The sequence below is a fragment of the Akebia trifoliata genome, chromosome 13 (genome assembly GCF_017979445.1).
Source record: "Akebia trifoliata isolate Shusen 1 chromosome 13, ASM1797944v1, whole genome shotgun sequence".
Classification (NCBI taxonomy): Eukaryota; Viridiplantae; Streptophyta; class Magnoliopsida; order Ranunculales; family Lardizabalaceae; genus Akebia; species Akebia trifoliata.
Window position 1 is genome coordinate 5,492,687 of NC_141387.1, and position 17,945 is coordinate 5,510,631.

General features: G+C 34.8%; 2 protein-coding genes across 4 annotated transcripts; both read left to right on the forward strand.

The window, feature by feature from the left end:
- The first annotated feature begins 263 nt into the window (after positions 1 to 263).
- On the forward strand, positions 264 to 7,131 carry LOC147387509 (3',5'-bisphosphate nucleotidase AHL-like). 3 transcript variants are annotated; one of them, XR_015171295.1, is made up of 5 exons: positions 264 to 808; positions 3,615 to 4,302; positions 5,636 to 5,998; positions 6,630 to 6,685; positions 6,779 to 7,131. XR_015171295.1 is itself a non-coding variant. In XM_086420919.1 (3 exons), exons 1-3 carry the CDS (start codon positions 400 to 402, stop codon positions 5,937 to 5,939), a joined length of 1,401 nt encoding a protein of 466 aa, XP_086277045.1. In that variant the 5' UTR covers positions 264 to 399; the 3' UTR covers positions 5,940 to 6,162. The 3 variants fall into 3 exon arrangements, 1 of the variants encoding a protein (XP_086277045.1); XR_015171294.1 differs by lacking the exon at positions 6,630 to 6,685; XM_086420919.1 differs by lacking the exons at positions 6,630 to 6,685; positions 6,779 to 7,131 and having other exon boundaries at positions 5,636 to 6,162.
- A 7,943-nt stretch (positions 7,132 to 15,074) lies between these two features.
- Positions 15,075 to 15,975, forward strand: LOC147387510 (uncharacterized). Its single transcript, XM_086421920.1, has one exon. It carries the CDS (start codon positions 15,236 to 15,238, stop codon positions 15,683 to 15,685), a length of 450 nt encoding a protein of 149 aa, XP_086278046.1. The 5' UTR covers positions 15,075 to 15,235; the 3' UTR covers positions 15,686 to 15,975.
- Positions 15,976 to 17,945: the final 1,970 nt, after the last annotated feature.

A 17,945-nucleotide genomic window follows, 5' to 3' on the forward strand; every position in this document is an offset into this window, starting at 1 on the left:
GTATTTGATCCAAATTGGTAGATCCAAAATCAGATAATGGGCCAAGTGTGTACCTATTCACATACTTACACTAAAGACACGTGACCCCATCCCATTTTGATATAATTGGGTCAATAATTGGAGGCAAGCCATTGACCCATATCTCCCCACAATTGTATAATAATCTTTCTTAAATTCAATTGTGAGGCTGAGATGAGAAGAGAAACAATCTCAGCCATAGGTTTGATAGAGTCTCTATATTATAACATTGTTATTGAACATATAAGAACCTGGTTTTCTTGGTCATGTGTCAACAATGACGGAAAAGTAAATGAAAGGGGGATGAGTTTAGACTTTAGATCTTGATATTTTGGGTGGAGCACCTAATCTTGGAAACAGCAATATAGAGAGGATTTATTAATGCCTTTATTTTGTGCCACAAACGCAGCATCACAGCTCCCACTCCCACATAACTTGATTAATGGTAGAAGAAAACTTTCATCCAAACATGCTGGAATTCCTCTCTTTTCAATCTCTGTTAAATGCCCCTTAAAATCTTCATTTTTTAGGAAATTGGGTTTTTCAGGAATTCCTCTCTCTGGGTGTCACCATAGATTTTCTTCTCCATCTGTTATGGAGAAAGAAAAGGTGGGGCTTGGGCTTGGACTTGGACCCTCTAATTCTGAGAAATATTCTACAGAATTGGATGTAGCTGTTAGAGTCGTCCAGATGGCGTGTTCTCTGTGTCAGAGAGTGCAGGAGAGCTTGGTTTCTAAGAGCAACGATCAGGTTAAATCGAAGGATGATGATTCTCCTGTTACAGTGGCAGGTAATTGAATTTCTCGAATTGGGTTCTTGTTTTTTTTTCGTCGTTATGTTTTGAATTTGGTGTTTGATAATGGGTTGATCTTGGTTTTGCAAAATTGGATTTTTTTTTTGGGGGGGGGGGGGGGGGGGGGGGGGGGGGTGGGGGGCTGCTCTTGAGTGATGGTTAGTGTTGTCTTTGCTTGATTTAACTTTTTCGGAGGAATAGTTTGATCTAATTTTTTGGGTGGGGAAGGGTGTGAGAGATGATATTTAATGGCATAATTCTTTTTTACTTGTCTTTTTTGGGTTTGAATTTAATATTTTAGTGGTTTTTTTTTTTTTTTGCTTGGGAGTTGGAATGATTTCAGTTGAATTTGTGGATTTTGTTGGGAGATGACTCAATTGGGTTGTATTGTGTCTTAATATGATGTATTCACCAAGTAGTGGTGAAATGGGATTCATGTTACCAACCCCAAATGGTGGGATAAGCCGCATGATGATGTAATATTTATTTTAATTTATTTTATATTTGGTTGATTTCAGTTAGACTAGTGGTGAGATAGAATTCGTGTCGCCAACTCCAAATAGTACGATAAGGTGCATGGTGATCCACTACTTTTTTTCTTCAAGTTTATATCGAGTTGGTTATTGTTTGGTTGAATTCAGACTAGTGGATTTCTTTGGGAGATGGCTGAATTGGATTATATTATGTGTTTTAGTAATATTTATTTGAGATGGGATGTCTACAACCCCAAATAATGGGATAAGGCGCATGATGACGCAATGGTTTTTCTATAGAATTTAATGGGAACTTGAATTGATAATTAGGAACCTTTTATCTCCGATGAATGATAAGTAAGAGTACATGATTGATTTCGGGAAGACAGTAATAGTAATCGAGGCAGGTAGTGAGAATGTAAGCAGTTCCTTGAGGATGATATTTTTGAGTGGGAGCTGATGATTTTATCATTTAAGTCATGGAAGAGAGTTAATAGAAGAACCGTGATATAGAACTATTCATGGTAAATTATGCACTTTTTTCTTCGAATATTTTATAAATTATTATAAAAACATGAGACAATTTGCTTATTAAGTGATAAGAAAATCTGATGGAACATTTGTTTAATATCATATATGCTTTTCAACTATTTTGAAATCTGCTCAACACAATGGTGTATAATAAATTAGTGGAAAATAGGAATATTGTTTCTGATATCCTTCTTCTATCTTCTATCATATATTCTTCTTGGAGAAGGGTTGTGGATGTAATGCAAGTATGATGGGTGGTTCATTGAAAGACAGGAGTGGTTGTTCCACCATGTAGTTCAACAGTTTTATTTGTGATTTAGTGTTTAGACCATGAGCTTGTACCAGGGCTATTTGTTTTCCGTCTAAAACCAAAAGGACAAAAAGGTAGAAAAAGAAAGAAAGAAAGAAACAACATTGTGAGCAGGAGTTTATGTGGCTAGAGATTGAGTCAAGATTTAAATTAGAATTTTGGAGTGATGTGTTTGGAGTCCAAGGGCTTTAAAATAAGTAGAACCAAGACCGAATATGTGGAGTGTGACTTTAATATTAACACCCATGAAGAGGAATGTCTAGTACAAATTGATGATTTGGAAATACCCCAAAGCAACCATTTTTGTTATCTCAGGTCTATTTTATATAAGGATGGGGAGATTGATGATGATGTTGCTCATAGAATTAGAGTTGGATGGTTAAAGTGGAGGTGGTCTTTTGGAGTGCTATGCATGGTTTTAAAACTTGTTTTGACGTCTCGTCTCATCCATGAATGAGACTGAGTTGTTTCAAACAAGTTTTCCAATACGTTTGAGTCGTCTTGTTCAACAATGACAAAAATGAACTGTGGTTTTAAACCTCATCCGATGCGTTTGACTTTTCTATCCGTCCCCTTAGTGGACGATACCGAGTCAGACGAGTCATTCGGTCTCGGACGAGATTTGAAACCATGGTGCTATGTGCTTGATACAAACCAAACAAATTAAACGAAATTTTTTATATGACTACAATAATACTAGGCATGCTTTATGGAGCTGAATGTTGGGCAATCAAAAAGCATCATGTTATTAGATTGAGCGTAATAGAGATGAGAGTGTTGATATGGATGAGTTGAAAGATTGAGGAAGATAAAATTAGAAATAAACACATTTACGAAAAATGTAGGAATATAGATCCAACATGTGATAAATTAAGAGAAAATCATTTGAGATGGTTGGAAATGTTCAACGAAGGTCAATTATAACAGATTGAGAGAATGACCTAAAAGAATGTGGATTGAGGTGGTGAAAACTGATATGAACACCCTTTCAATAACAAAATATGTGGATTTAGACAAAATTGAATGGAAGAAAAAGATTCGTTCAGCCAACCCCAACTCTTTAATATAAGGCTTTGATGACGATGGCGATGACGATCGTTATTGCTTCTATAGAAAAGTAGTCCCGGATTCAGAGATTTATTATGACAGGCATGAAGACCATTTCTGTTTTCAAGTTCTTTGAGAAAAAATGACAAATTGAGAGAGGGAAGTGTTCTGAGCGACACTAAAATATTGGAGAAGGAATTGTGGATTTTTATTGGCTTCTGTGCCAGTTTGTGGTACCTGAATTGCTCATACTGAAATATTCATTGTTGTTTGAATATCACTATATCAGACTATTGGTGTAAAAACATGGGAAAGCATGTCTAGATAAAGAAACATACATTAACCATGAATTATAACCATTTAAGGTCCCTGCCGTTATATCATTATATATGTCTATGCTCCATGTTTGATTGGCTAATTTTCTTAATTTATTGCATAACAGACTGGAGTGTGCAAGCAACTGTTAGCTGGGTACTGTCGAAGTGCTTTGGTAGCAGAAATGTATCAATTATTGCTGAAGAAGATGTTCAAACCCTTTCAGGGGCTGATGCAGTTGGCCTATTAGAAGCTGTGGTCAAGACTGTGAATGAGTGCCTAGCCGAAGCACCAAATTTTGGACTTAATGGTCCAGAAAGATCCCTTGAGACATCAGAGGTTCTTGAGGCCATCAGCCGATGCAACTCAACCGGGGGTCGTACGGGAAGGCATTGGGTTCTTGATCCCGTTGATGGAACATTGGGATTCGTACGTGGGGACCAATATGCTGTGGCTCTAGCCATGATAGAGGACGGAGAAGTTGTCCTTGGAGTTCTTGGGTGCCCTAATTATCCAATGAGGAAGGAATGGCTAAATTATCACCATCGATATTATCGGATAATGTCGAAGTTGTCCGTACCTGCATCTGAATCATGGGACAAAGGTTGCGTGATGTATGCGAATAAAGGTAGCGGGAAGGCGTGGATGCAGCCACTAGTCCACAACAATAGTAAGTTTTTGTGGCCAAACTCGGCGAGAGCGATTAGTGTATCATCTATTGATGATCCAGCACTAGCAACATTCTGTGAACCAGTTGAAAAGGCCAATTCAAGTCACTCCTTCACAGCTGGGCTGGCACATAGCGTTGGGCTTAGGTGCATTTACTCATCCCCTTATTCTGAGACTTTTCTATGCTTTCTATTGAGGGCTGCTATTGGCACCCCAACTTTTACTTCTTGCACCCCAATTTCTTTAATTATTTATCACAACCCAATTAATGATTAAAACACACCATTCAAACATTACAAAGGTTTTGGCTCAAATTATTATCTCAACATTACAAGAGATTATAACACTCTTTCAAGCAATTTTATTAGTTGTTTACAATTATGATTTGGCTCATATAAAATCTTAAACCCAAAAAATAGATATATAGCGAAAAAACAAGATCGAGCTTCTATTGGTACACCAACTTTTTAAATGCAGTTCAAGAAAATAGAGTCCGAAAAATGAGAAAAATTAAAATTGTTTTAGTTGCAAGTTGCAACTTGTTTAGGCCTACAGAATAGAAGAAATAGGTTTGAGGTAGGGAGGGAGGGAGTGAAAAAAGGAATAAATATTGGGTTGCTTTTGCTGATTTTTTTTTTTTTTTTTAAATTGCATTCTTCTCTTCTACAAATTGGACACTCGTGTTACTGTCTAGTCATTCAGCTTCCATATTCTGGCTAAATATAGAAGATGTGACACAATGAGAACAAAGGATTTGGGGTCAGCCAAGTGAATCCTATTCCTTCATTCTACTATGTCAAGAGCCAAGTCTTCTGTTATTGGAAGTGAGAAAGATATAATACATGATAAGTATGATAGTTCATTCTAAAGAAAACCCCAAGGGGTTGGCCTAGTGGCAAGCCGAACCTTGATAAGCTCCTCAGGAAGGGTAGGTCAAGTGTTCAAAACCCCACGAAGCAATGAACTCCTTGGGGACACCCTCTGGGGTCCGGTTGACGCTCGACTCAACCAGTTGCACGTAGGACTTTCTGAAGGGGTGGTGCACGTGACCGTGGGATTAGACTCACTTGGAAAATTAGAAAAAAATTACCGAAAAGTTCGGAAATATTATAAAAATACTTAGCATTGTTCAGCTACCCAGCTCAGTTTTCATACAATTTGATAATATGTGAAGGGTTTTGTTAATGTGTGCCCTAAGGTGCATTAAATACACCTTGGCAATAAGCATTTGAGGATATTTTTGGTAAGAAAAAAAATTGAGGGTATTTTTGTAGGAAATTAATTTTCTAAGGTGTATTTAATGCAATTTAACGTGTGTGCCCTTAAGGCACATGTTAACAAAACCCATATAGAATATAACAGGGAAACAGTTATGCTTCATCCATGTTATCTTGAATCACTTAAAACAAGCTGGCACTGCATGGTTTTAGTGAATCTATATATTTAAAATAATCCTCACCCTTTTCACCCCAATGGCAGAAAACGACCATTGCGCGTATACAGCATGGTGAAGTACGCGGCTATAGCTCGAGGGGATGCTGAAATATTTATGAAATTTGCCAGGGCAGGATACAAAGAGAAAATATGGGATCATGCAGCAGGTGTTCTTATTATACATGAGGCTGGCGGTGTGGTGACTGATGCCGGGGGGCGCCCTCTGGACTTCTCAAAGGGTATGTTCCTAGAAGGTCTTGATCGGGGCATAATTGCTTGCTCTGGAGCAATTTTACATGAAAAGATCATCAAGGCTGTTGATGCTAGCTGGGACTCCTCTAGTCTCTGAGTTTTTTGTGTGATACCAATGCATCGATGGCGGACATGGCATCTCTATCAATTGCTCGGGTAAGGATATCATAATAATGAGTCCTACCCATAGTCAATGAATTCACTTGTAACTGAGAATTCATTTCATTTTTTTGGCCTACCAAGACAAAATGTATGTGACTCAGCTTGTCTAAAATATACTGGACCTTGGCATATAAATAAATTAGCTCAATTTTTTCCAATATTCCATTACTTATCTACATCAACAATGTCTTGGTCGAGTGATAGCATTTTCTCAATGAAAGGAAATGCAACGAACATCATTATCCTAGGAGAGAAACAAGAGTCTTCCAAGGAGTGGAGGCCTCATCTCAAGAGGGATTCTTGGGCTGTTAATTTTTTTGGAGCAAACTTTTTTGGGAGTTTAAAGGTGTATTTTTTAATTATAAAAAAGGTGCATTTTTTTACGAGTTTGTCTTTAGATGGGAGTCTGTGTGCCCAGTTAGTTTTTTCCTCTTTTTTTTTCTATTACCTAGGTTGGTCATCTTGACTGCCTGCAGTACATTCTTTCCTTCTTTTTTGAAATAAAATTATACTTAAATAAAAATAAAAATAAATCTAATGAAGCTTTATGAAATAAATAGTTCTTCACATATATTAAATATTTTAAAAACGAAAATGACCCCCGTCTGAATTACTAACTCGCCAGTGTCAGGTTTGTATAGCCGGGCAAGTTGATTCTTAGTCACGAGTTGTTCAACCATGGTATAATAATATGGCTTTCTTGTTTCCTTCATTTTCTTTTCTTCTACTTTTTGTGGCTCAACATTATTTTTGAACTCCCAAAACATTTTGCAGGAGAAGAAAGTTGCTGATGGAGGCCAATAGTATCTTTCTCCCGGTTTCAGACTCTTCATTACAAAGAGTGATACAGAGATGACCTACCAGTTTGTGTTACTACAATGGGTTTGGCTCATCTTTTCTAGAAAGAAGTGTTCTACTTATTCGATGTGCTCCCCAACTCACGAGCATGTCATTTCCTTATAAAAATTGTTTGATTCTTCATAAATGGCATGTCCATCTTCAATAATATATTTACCATTGAATTTATATATACATACATACATAAATTGTCAATACATTGCTGACCATAATCAATTGCATTACTGAATGAATACTGATCTTATAAGCAGTTCTTATTGTTTATGATATGACTTAGTGGTGTCTACTTCCAACCCATGAACATGTATACATTTGGACACTTATGAATTCATGCAAATTCTATGTGATTCATGTAAAACTGAATATATTGAAAGAAAACTGCTAAACTATACATGCTAATTTTATATGTTCAGTCTAATTAATCACTTTCACCTCAAACAGTTTCACATAAAATGCTAATTTTATATGACTCATGAAAATTCATGCTAATTTCTTTTTGGTAACCTCATTCAACTCTTTCTCTTTGGAGGTGTTGGAAATTATCAAGCTCTGTTGAGGACAATCCTTGTCCTGTTGCCTTGGTTTGGCCATCTTTTATACCTTCAAAGATTTCCTTCTTCTTGTGGCTAGTAGCCTTGGATAAATTTTTGACTCATGATCATCTTAGAGCTAGGGGTGTGGTCCTTGTGGACTTTTTTTCTCTTTGTAAGTTCAACAGGGAGTCAGTTAACCACCTCCTCGTCCATTGCGGGGTGGCTTGTTGGGTTTGGTCTCATTTCCTTTCCTTATTCAGCATTTTTTGGTGTGCCCCTAGCTCTGTCCGTTTGTTGCTTGACTCTTGGAGGTCCATGGCCTTTGTAGGATTCTTTGGAATTTTATCCCACCGGCTATCTGTTGGGGTTTGTGGAAACAAAGAAATGGGCAAACCTTTGAAGAGAATGAGTTGTCTCTTCAGAAAATCATTTTTAGCATTGTGGGTTTATTATTTTACCGGTGTAAGCAATTTCATGTGTTTAGGGCATTCTAGTTCGAAGACTTTTTGTTTAGGTGGGAGCTGATTTGTTGTGGGTGATTCCCTTTTCGGGTGGGGCTGAGTTTTTTTGTTTGTTCTTTCTGTTTTGCTTGCTTCTTTGTTTGCTTTGTTTTTTTCCTCTCGATTTTCTATAAAATTTTGCTTATCAAAAAAAAAAAAAAACTCAAGCTTCTCTGGCTGCCAAAGAAAGGATTCTATGGAAGATTATCCCCAATGCCATTTGTTGGGGCCTTCAGAGAGAAAGGAATAGGTGTACCTTTGAAGAGAAAGAAAACTCATTTCAAGATCAAATTTTAAGTATAAACAATTTAGGGAGTTAGAAGAGTTGTTTTTGAGGATTTTTTATTCAAATGGAAAACTATTTGTATTGAGAGTGATTAGTCTGTATTTCATCCTTTAGGACTCCTTGCCCTCGTTTTCAATAAAATTTTCACTTACCAAAAATGACAAAAAAAAAAAAAAGAGGGAGAGAAGAAACCAAAGGCTTCATGAGGGGAGGCCAAGGAAATGGGCTAGCCAAGTCTATAAGAACTCAAAAAAATCAAACACCCCATTTAGAAGGAGAAAAATACGTAGGATTTTAACAAACTACTAATATCATCACCACTGACCCTCTCATGACGCTATCGCCCACATACTGAATCTTGTCATTTCCTCTATTTCTATTGATTCCATGGAACTTCTTTTTCTTCGACAAAGTCTACTTTAGGGAAAACAGTTGATAGGTATTGCAATTAGGTCCATTTAGTGAAGGTGAAGAGCTTATAATTATCCTTATCCAATTTTGATATTGAAACTAAACTCTTCCTTTTTATCCCAACACTTGTTTGACATTTTTGAGTGCTTGAATGGTCCTATCCAACTTTTTCAACCACGCCCTCCAAACCAAACCCACTACAGCTTCTTTATTTGTAGAGTCATATCAGATTGACACTCCCATCCTTCACAAGAACTTAATCAAGACCTATGTGAGAGAGCACTTTTGTTGTGTTGGATTTTGTCTTTCATAATTGTTTATTTTCCAGTTTTGGCATCAATGTTGTAGTGTCCATTGATATCCTCTCAGACCTTAATTTTCTACTTTTCTCTTGTATAGTGTGGCTTGTGGTCCCTTCCTCTTTGGTTTTCTGAGCTATGACTTGTTACAATAATGCTGAAGTGACCTCAACCTCACATCGCACACCCTGACGTGAAAGTGTATGGGAACCATAGATGATTTTCCTCGAGATACGATGAAAAAAAGCATCCACTTTCACGTCAGGATGTGCAATATGTGGTCCAGTCTTGAGGTCACTCTAACAAGACTCGACTTGTTATGGTTTTTGGAATCTGATAATACCTGTGACGTCGATTCAATTTGGTCGACTATCAAAAATCAAGAAAAATGAGGGATTTTAACGAAGTCGCTCCATATTTTTTTGAATGTTCAAGGATCAATTTCTCAGAACTAATACCTTTTACAATTTATTTTGCATTACTTCGGGTACAAAGGTCAGGAGTTACTGTTTTATGAACGCAATTTTGGGATCAGCTTCGTACCCATTGAGGTATTGAATCGAGTTTGAACCAATCGATCCAATCTGTCTTATTAGAGTCAAACTAGTTCGATATTAATTGATGAGATGGAACATTTAGATTTAAATTTTTTTTTAATTATAATCTGAATTAAAAGATGTTATTTGATATATAAAGTTCAATTAATCTAGATCGAACACATGGCACTACAATCTCATTAAGGATTGTATATGTAATTCATGATTCTCCATCATTATCAATGGGGAACTTGTGGAGGCTTTAAGTTTTGAGAGGACTTCGTCAAGGTGATCCTTTATCACCGACCCTTTTAATTTTGGCCGAGGAGGTGTTGAGTAAACAAATTAATAAGGTCATGGGTGTCATGTCCTTCCCACTTGGTTTTCGTTAGTGATATATTACTTAAAAGACCTTGGCGAAGGGCTTTCTTTCTAGTTAGTTTGTAAGTTTTGGGTTGTTGCTTGATAGTCTATTTAGTAAATTTTTTATTTCTTAATAGTCTCTTGACCTCATCTTAGGTTATAATATTTTTCAAATATCCAAACTACCTATTTTTCATTTTTTTCACTTACTTGGGTTTTTCAATGGCGAGTCCAATTATTTCCTACAATTTTTTATTGTGAATGACGAATGAAAATGATATACTTCTAATTTTTAACATTTAGATGTATTTTTGTTTCAACGATTTATAATAGAAAATGAAGAACTAAGTTGAGATTCAAAAAAATTTATACAGTTTTGAAGTCACGACTTTTTATTTATTGTCGAGTTCAACATTTTTATTATCGAGCTTATCAATTTTTATTTATTGTCGAGTTCAATATTTTTTATTGTTGAGTTCAATAATTAGAGAAAAAATATATATCAAACTTGACAACAAAAATGTTGAACTCGACTATAAAAAGTGATGAGCTCTACGCTAGTAAAATCCACCCGTTTTCATTTTTTGAGTTTTTTCTATTAGACTACATGAAAATATCGATTAAAAACTTGACATAACGATTTGTGTAGATGATTTCAAATCAATATAATCATCCTTGATCGATTTTCATCCAAAAACGAAATAAAAAATTTGGAAAAATCCTAACTTTTTTATATACATATTCAAAATACTTGAAAATTGTTTCTTCTTCCTTCTCAAAACCTTTCCATCAAAATGAAATCTCCAAAACTCGATTAAAATGCTGAAAATTCAATTTTTTGGACGAAAATGATAAGTTTGAATTGTTATGTAGTTTTAGCATTTCAATCGTGAGAATTGTAGAGAGTAAGATTCAAGAATTAATTAAAAATAAATATTTTACTAAATAATCCATTAAAAGAAGCACTAAAACTTAGGAATTAATCAGAAACAAATTACGTCGTAACAGTTCTTCAGTAAATTTGCCTTTTCTGGTGATTACGAGAAGCATCAGGCCAATCGATCAATATTGAGAAAAGTAAATTCCACGGTAAGAGAAGTTTTGTAACTATGGCATGCATGGGAGACACTGAGGAAAAATAAATGGTGTTGGACTACGTGGGGGTATGAAAGTAAATTCGGAGGGGGGGGTGGTTTGAATTGGAATGAAAAACATAACGGTAAAATTACATTTTGACTCTCTATGATTTGGCATAATTTCATTTTGACCTCTTAATATTTGATTAATTATACTTACCCTTCTTTCCTAGACGGGTAAAAATTTAGATTTATTTTACTATTTTACCCTCTTATTTTACATTATTTTTTTACCTCTTATTTTACATTATTTTTTATAAGAAAAAGTAAATTTTAAAACAATAATGAAAAAAGAATAACATTTTAAAAAATAGATAAAATGATCTTTGTGAAAGGATAAAATTATCTTTTATTTAGATCGTCCATTTGCACCATCAACGTGCATCCCGATGCATACACGTGATATTATTTGAAGAATATTTTATCTTATTAAGGAAGAATTCCAATGTAAAAAGAATTTTCCTATTTTTTATGTAATTGTTAATTTAGATAAGGAATAATATAGTCAATGATGACCTAATTAAGGTTAGGATCTTTCTTAGGATTTTTCTATTTAAAGGCCTTGGGGCCATTGTAAAAAGGGAAAAAGGAGGGAGGACGAGACTATGTAACCATTACATTTATAATGAAATGGTTCTCCGAACCTGTAGACGTAGGCACGTTTGCTGAACCACGTAAAAAATCTTTGTCTTCCCTATTTTTCTATATTTTTATTATTATTTCGTGATTGAGGTCGATTTATCACAAAATCGAACTTTACAATCTTTATAAAAAGAATTTAATTATTAAATTGAAGGGTAAGTAAATCCCTTGGATAATTATAAGTAGGGGTGCACATGATTTGGATTTGTGACAAAATCGAAATCGAATCAAATATGATCGGTTCTAAAAATTTAAAATCGAACCAATCTAATTACCTTATAGAATCGAACCAATCTCAACCTTAATTCGAATCGATTCTCGGTTCTCATACTTATTATTTTTAAATAATAAAATTAAAATAGTTAAAACTTAAAACTAAGCAAAATAAATATTAAATAAAATATCACGCATAAACAAAGCATCAACTTATTTATTATTTTGAGATTATATATATATATTATAATAAGTATAAAAATTAGTTCGATTCTCAGACTGGATTGGTTCTATTATACTCTTATCCGAAATTGAACCAAATCAATCATTTTTCTTTACAATCCATACCCGAACCAAATCATACTCAATCCAAACCAATCTGATTCAAAAGACTTCGGATTGGTTTAATTCTTAAATGTACCCGATCCAATGTGCACCCCTAATTATAAGGAAGGTAAGTGCAATTATTAAATTATGAGGGTGAAGATGGAATTATGTCAAATTACAAGAGTCAAAGTGAAATTTACCCAAGAAATAATGGAGGTGGTGGTACGTGTCTTGCTATCGTGTGCATCTGTCCTCCATTTAAGATGAGTGAGGGAGGGTGGAGCCTTTTGACTTTGTTGTTTTAAAAACGCGTGCTCTCTGTCTCACCATTCTTTGTGGAATATGGAGTTGTAGAGAGAGAGGGCTTTATAAATGTACACGTGGTCCATTCAACCATTGATCACAAGCTGTTTAACTCTTCTATTGGTGGGAATCTATTTTAATGGGGTTATGAGTTATTATAAATACAATCTCACTATCAAGTTAGTACAAAATTGATAAAGTTTAAAGATAATTTGAAGACTCATACTCGAATGACCTCAAAATTAGATCTCATATCGCATATCTTGACGTGAAAGTGAAAATGACCAATACATGCTTTTTCACTATTATTTCGAAGAAAGAATTTATGATTTCCATACAATTTCATATTAGGGTGTGCGATGTGAGGTCCAATCTAGATGTCGACATTGAAGTATCGCATAATTTTTATTCGTTAGTCCTATATCACTACTTTTACCACATGAAGATTAGTCGATAGAAAATTTTGCTAAATAATATAATATATTATATAGAAATTATGTATCTTTATCTTTATCAATTATATTTATATTATTTTTAAAAATATATATCTATAGGTTATGTGTTTGATACCCAATATGAGTAATATTTTCTCAGGATCACCCACGAGGGCGTTTCCTCAATTATCTGGTGTGTATGATGTGCAGATGTTGCCCATGCTCAAGAGAGGGTACCATATGCCTTGGTCATATCCTTGGCTCATCTAGTCATCCTAATTGGACGTAAGTCCTGACGCCTCCGTCATCGAGGAAAAAAAAGCATTACTTCAACTAAAAATAGTGGTGCATGATTCGTTCGAGATTTTGTAAAAAAAATTCTACACATTAATCGGTTACACCATCATATATTCATTCCTTGTGGTGTATGTAATCGTCGTTTTGACCTTTAAACATTAACGTTCACTTCTTCAAGATCATTTTAGAACTTGCATAGAAAAAGAGATCGGGAGGTTACTCTCTCCCGATTATGAGATTATTGAAGATTGATCTTCCACTGGGAACTAGTCCGCTGTTTAGTTGTAGTAGTTCGGGTTATTGGGGAATATTTTCCTAATCTGACATATTGTGTGATACATCATTAATTTGGAGAGTTAAGAACCGGAAGATTTGGGTCGGCAAGTAATGAGTTATGGGTAGGGAAAGTGAGGGAGAAAAAGATCTCTGATTGGACGCGTGTAAACATCACATTAAATGTACAACTTCACAATCCGAGAAACATATTATGGCAGAATAAAGAGAGATTATTAAAAAACTTTTTATTGAGATCAGCCTGTCGGACTCATAAGTGGTGATGTGTACGGCAATGACCGACCCACATGGACGCCATACTCGAAATTACCTCTCGTATATACCCTCCAAAAATAATTTGCTACCCTATCCTGTACTACCGCCGATGTACCAATGTGTACTACTAAGAATGTTATTGGATACTCAAATAACCCACTCTAATCCAAACCTCTGATTCCTCTATTCTAGGTTTACATAAATTGATGAGGATTTTTTTATTTTATTTTTAAACCAAGAGAACAATTTGGATAGAGTACTGATTTTCTTACGCAATCTAACTGAATAACTCAAAAACTCACTTACGTGACGTAGATTTTTTTTCCCTTGGGTTACACAATTGCACCATGGGGATGTGAGTTTTGTATCTAAGGGAAAAATCTATGATTCTTACATATGCTATGTTAATGAGTTTATGAGTTAGTCTGTCTAAGTTGAGTTAGAAAATCATTACACATTAGGATAACAGGCTTTGATGGGGTATGATTTGACCAATTGCCAGCCATACATACAATGTATATATACCTTAATAATAGTAATAGATTAATTACACTTTCACCCTCACCCCCTTGATTTTTGATATAATTCCATGTTGGCCCTTAATATTTTGACAATTACAACTATCTCTCCTATAATTGTGTAATTGATCCCGTTACAAGGGTGGAATCACGATTTTGCCTATGTGGAGGGTAACTAAAAGAAGATTTTTTTTTTTTTGTGAGGGTAATTAAAAGTAAAAAAAAAAAAAAATTTGTGGGGACAACTTAGAGCGGAAAAAATATTTTTTGGAGGTAATAGTGATGAATTTTTTATCTATCACTAATATACATTGCACTAACTCATTAATTCAAAGACTTTGAAAATTCTTGTGAAGACAAGTGCCCTACTGTAAATTAAAGTAAGATTTATTATTTTGAAACTTATGTGCTAAGCTGATGAACCAATGGCATGAAGTCATGTATATTAAATGAGCAAAAGTGATTGGTCAATGAGAGAAAATTTTAGAAGAAAATTTGGGACAATTTAAGTGTTTTCAACTCAGGACATTGGATCATCAACTTAGCATATAATTTACTTTCGAAGATATTTTATTTTTTTTAAATATTATTATTTATAAATAAAAATATCCATTTGAAAATATATGTTCATCCATAGAGTGTGAATGCTTAGATGAGAATATTTTTAGGATTTTAAATTTTAAGTTTTTTATTATAAAATAAAATAAGAGGGTAAAATAACATGTGAAAGGGGGTAAGTGTAATTGTCAAAATGTAAAGGGTCAAAATGGAATTATGCCTAACAATAGGGGTGAAAGTGTAATTTACCCAAAAAAAAAATATAAAATAGCAAATTAATTGTACTCAACTAAACACTGACAATTTGGCGCTTCTCAACTGCTTTCCAACTCTTCTCTCCTTAAATGCTTTTTTCTCTTTTCAATCCTCAATCCTCAATCCTCGTCACCACCCCCACACCTCTACTTAAAACCCACTCACCATCTCTTCAACCCATTCTCCAACTCAACCAAAAAAAAAAAACCAGACATGAATACCATCAGCGGTTTTCTCATAGTGGTTTTACTCTCCACATCCATTATCTCCACCTTTGCTCGTCCTGACTCCTCCAAAGCTTTCCAAACAGAACTAAAAGGAAAATCAAACAACAACAATAACAACAAGGGTGGTGGTAACGATGGTGGGATAGGCGCTTATTTCGGTCCAGGAGGCGGTTTTGGAATACCAGGTTTGGGTAACGGTTTCGGTGGTGGTGGTTATGGTGGTGGGTACGGTGGTCCTACCGGAGGGTATTCCAAAGGTGGTATCATAAGGCCGACAATGGTGTGTAAGGAAAAGGGTCCGTGCTTTAAGAAGAAACTGACGTGTCCGGCGAAGTGTTTCAGTTCCTACAGTCGGTCCGGGAAGAATTACGGTGGTGGTGGTGGTGGCGGTGGTTGCACCATCGACTGCAAGAAGAAGTGCGTGGCTTATTGTTAAATAAATGGGTGGTTTTCCGGTTGCCGGTAAACCGGGTGGAGGAATTTTACTATTATTAGATGGTTTTTTATTTCCTTTTTTGGTAAAAATGGTAAAAGTGTGCTTTGGATGACTTTATTTGACAGGGAGAGCACGCTTTTTATGTAGTTATTATATATGAGTTATAAATAACATTATGGGGGTATGGGAGTTTTATGGGGTATTTTGGGAAATATGTTTTTTAAATATTATTTTCGATTTTTGTTTTTGTTTTTATATATCTATAAATGAATAAAATTTTATATTTCTAATTTGCTGTAATTAACACACAAAATTTTTGGCCCACTTACGCATGAACAATGGCCTAACTGTCGATGGCCTTCCATAACATAGTCGACATAAGTTGTCATAACGTACAGCTAAAATTCACTTACATGCAAGTCACATGGTTTGTTAACGCGTGCACTAAGGGCACACATTAAAATGCAATAAATACATCTAGAAAATTGAATTTCATATCAAAAATACCCTCATGACAAAAAAATTTTATTACAATACCCTCAGATGCTTATTTCCAAAGTGTATTTATGGCATTTTAACATTAACAAAATCCATCATTTATAAATTTGGGATTTTATGAGTTAAAATTGTATTTGATTTGGATCAAATACATGACACCTTGATATGGATGTTAAAATGGAGATTAGAAATTTCTCTCATTTGTGTCAAATAGAAATGTATTGAGATGTATTTTAATGGGATATGATTTAATATTGAAAATGAGAGGATATGTTGTTTTCGTTGGTGGGAGAATGATCCAAGCTCAAAATCGATCTCATGAATATCAAATATGAATAACCTCTAAGATCAAGTGGAAAGTTAAAAGTCAAGAAACTATAAGGATTTTTCTAAGAAATGGATCTTACTTAATCATCAAAGAATTTCTCGATACCTGCTACATCAATACTTGACAATGTCGAAGAAGATGATTGATATCAAATGTAAAGTTTTGATGATCTCGAGGTGTTGGAAGGATAAAAAAGTTCACCACATGGATGATGGACATCATGCTCAATAAATTACCCAATATTAATCAACGAACTTTCGGCACAATGACCAAGGCCTCTCTCCGAAAAGGAAGAGATCGTGAGTTCAAGCTCTCTCATTGATCAACTCTAGGGATTTATCCATGTTTACCTAATACGTGTGATTTGTAGGTTATTGCATGTAGTTGGGGGCAATTTGAGCAAGATATAATGCTTATCTGCTAAGTGTGATTTGTGGGGTATCACATGTACCCGAGGGATTTGGGTACATGTATTTGGGTGAGATATGATATCTAAGAGGTGCCTTGCCTTTGCTAGTCTAGTCGGGCTTAGTACTCTGGAACCCCCCAACATCAACAAAAACGAAAAAAAAAAAAAATTTATCCAATATTTTAAAATTTCATTTAAAAATATTTGTGACATTTTATAAAGGGTTTCGTTGACATGTGCTCTGAGGGCCCACGTTAAGTTGCATTAAATACACTTTAAAATTGAATTTCCTACCAAAACAACCTCAAAAGATTTTTTTAAATAAAAATACCCCTAACTACTTATTTCCAATATGTATTTAATGCTAAATAAACAAAACCCTTCCATTAATTAAGAAAGGATTGACATTGTGTGACTCATTAAGAAAGACTCATGAAAATGCACACAAGCGTAACCGTTTAAACACAAAATCCAACGATCAAGAATTATATGTAATCCCATAACACACACATCATAAATATACATATCCCAAGGATAAACCCCAACCACTGGATTTTGAATTTACACGATCGGGATCATCTATTTTTTAACGAGTCACCAACCCTGCCCCATAAATGGCTTGAAATGGGGAAGAAATTAAAAGATGGGTTGGTAAGGAAATCTTACACTAATAAATAGACACAATAAAGTTGAGAAGTTCAGCTAACCCATCACTTCCCCATGCTTCAATCGTACCAAAAGAGATTAAATGCATGTTTTCTGATCTCTTCCTTTTCTTAATAACTATAATGAACAAATTTAATTGGACTACCTAAAATTCCCATTTCTTTTTCAGCACTACTTTATTATTAATTAGACAAATCAACCCACATTAGCTTAAGGACTCATTTGGGCAGCAATCCTTCCAACTGAAGTGCTTTTATAAAATGACTTCCCGTGGATTCAGCTACTATAAGAATCGTGATTGTAAAACTGGATATTTGGTGAAATGTTCAAGAAGTATTTTTTTTTAGAGTATAATTTTA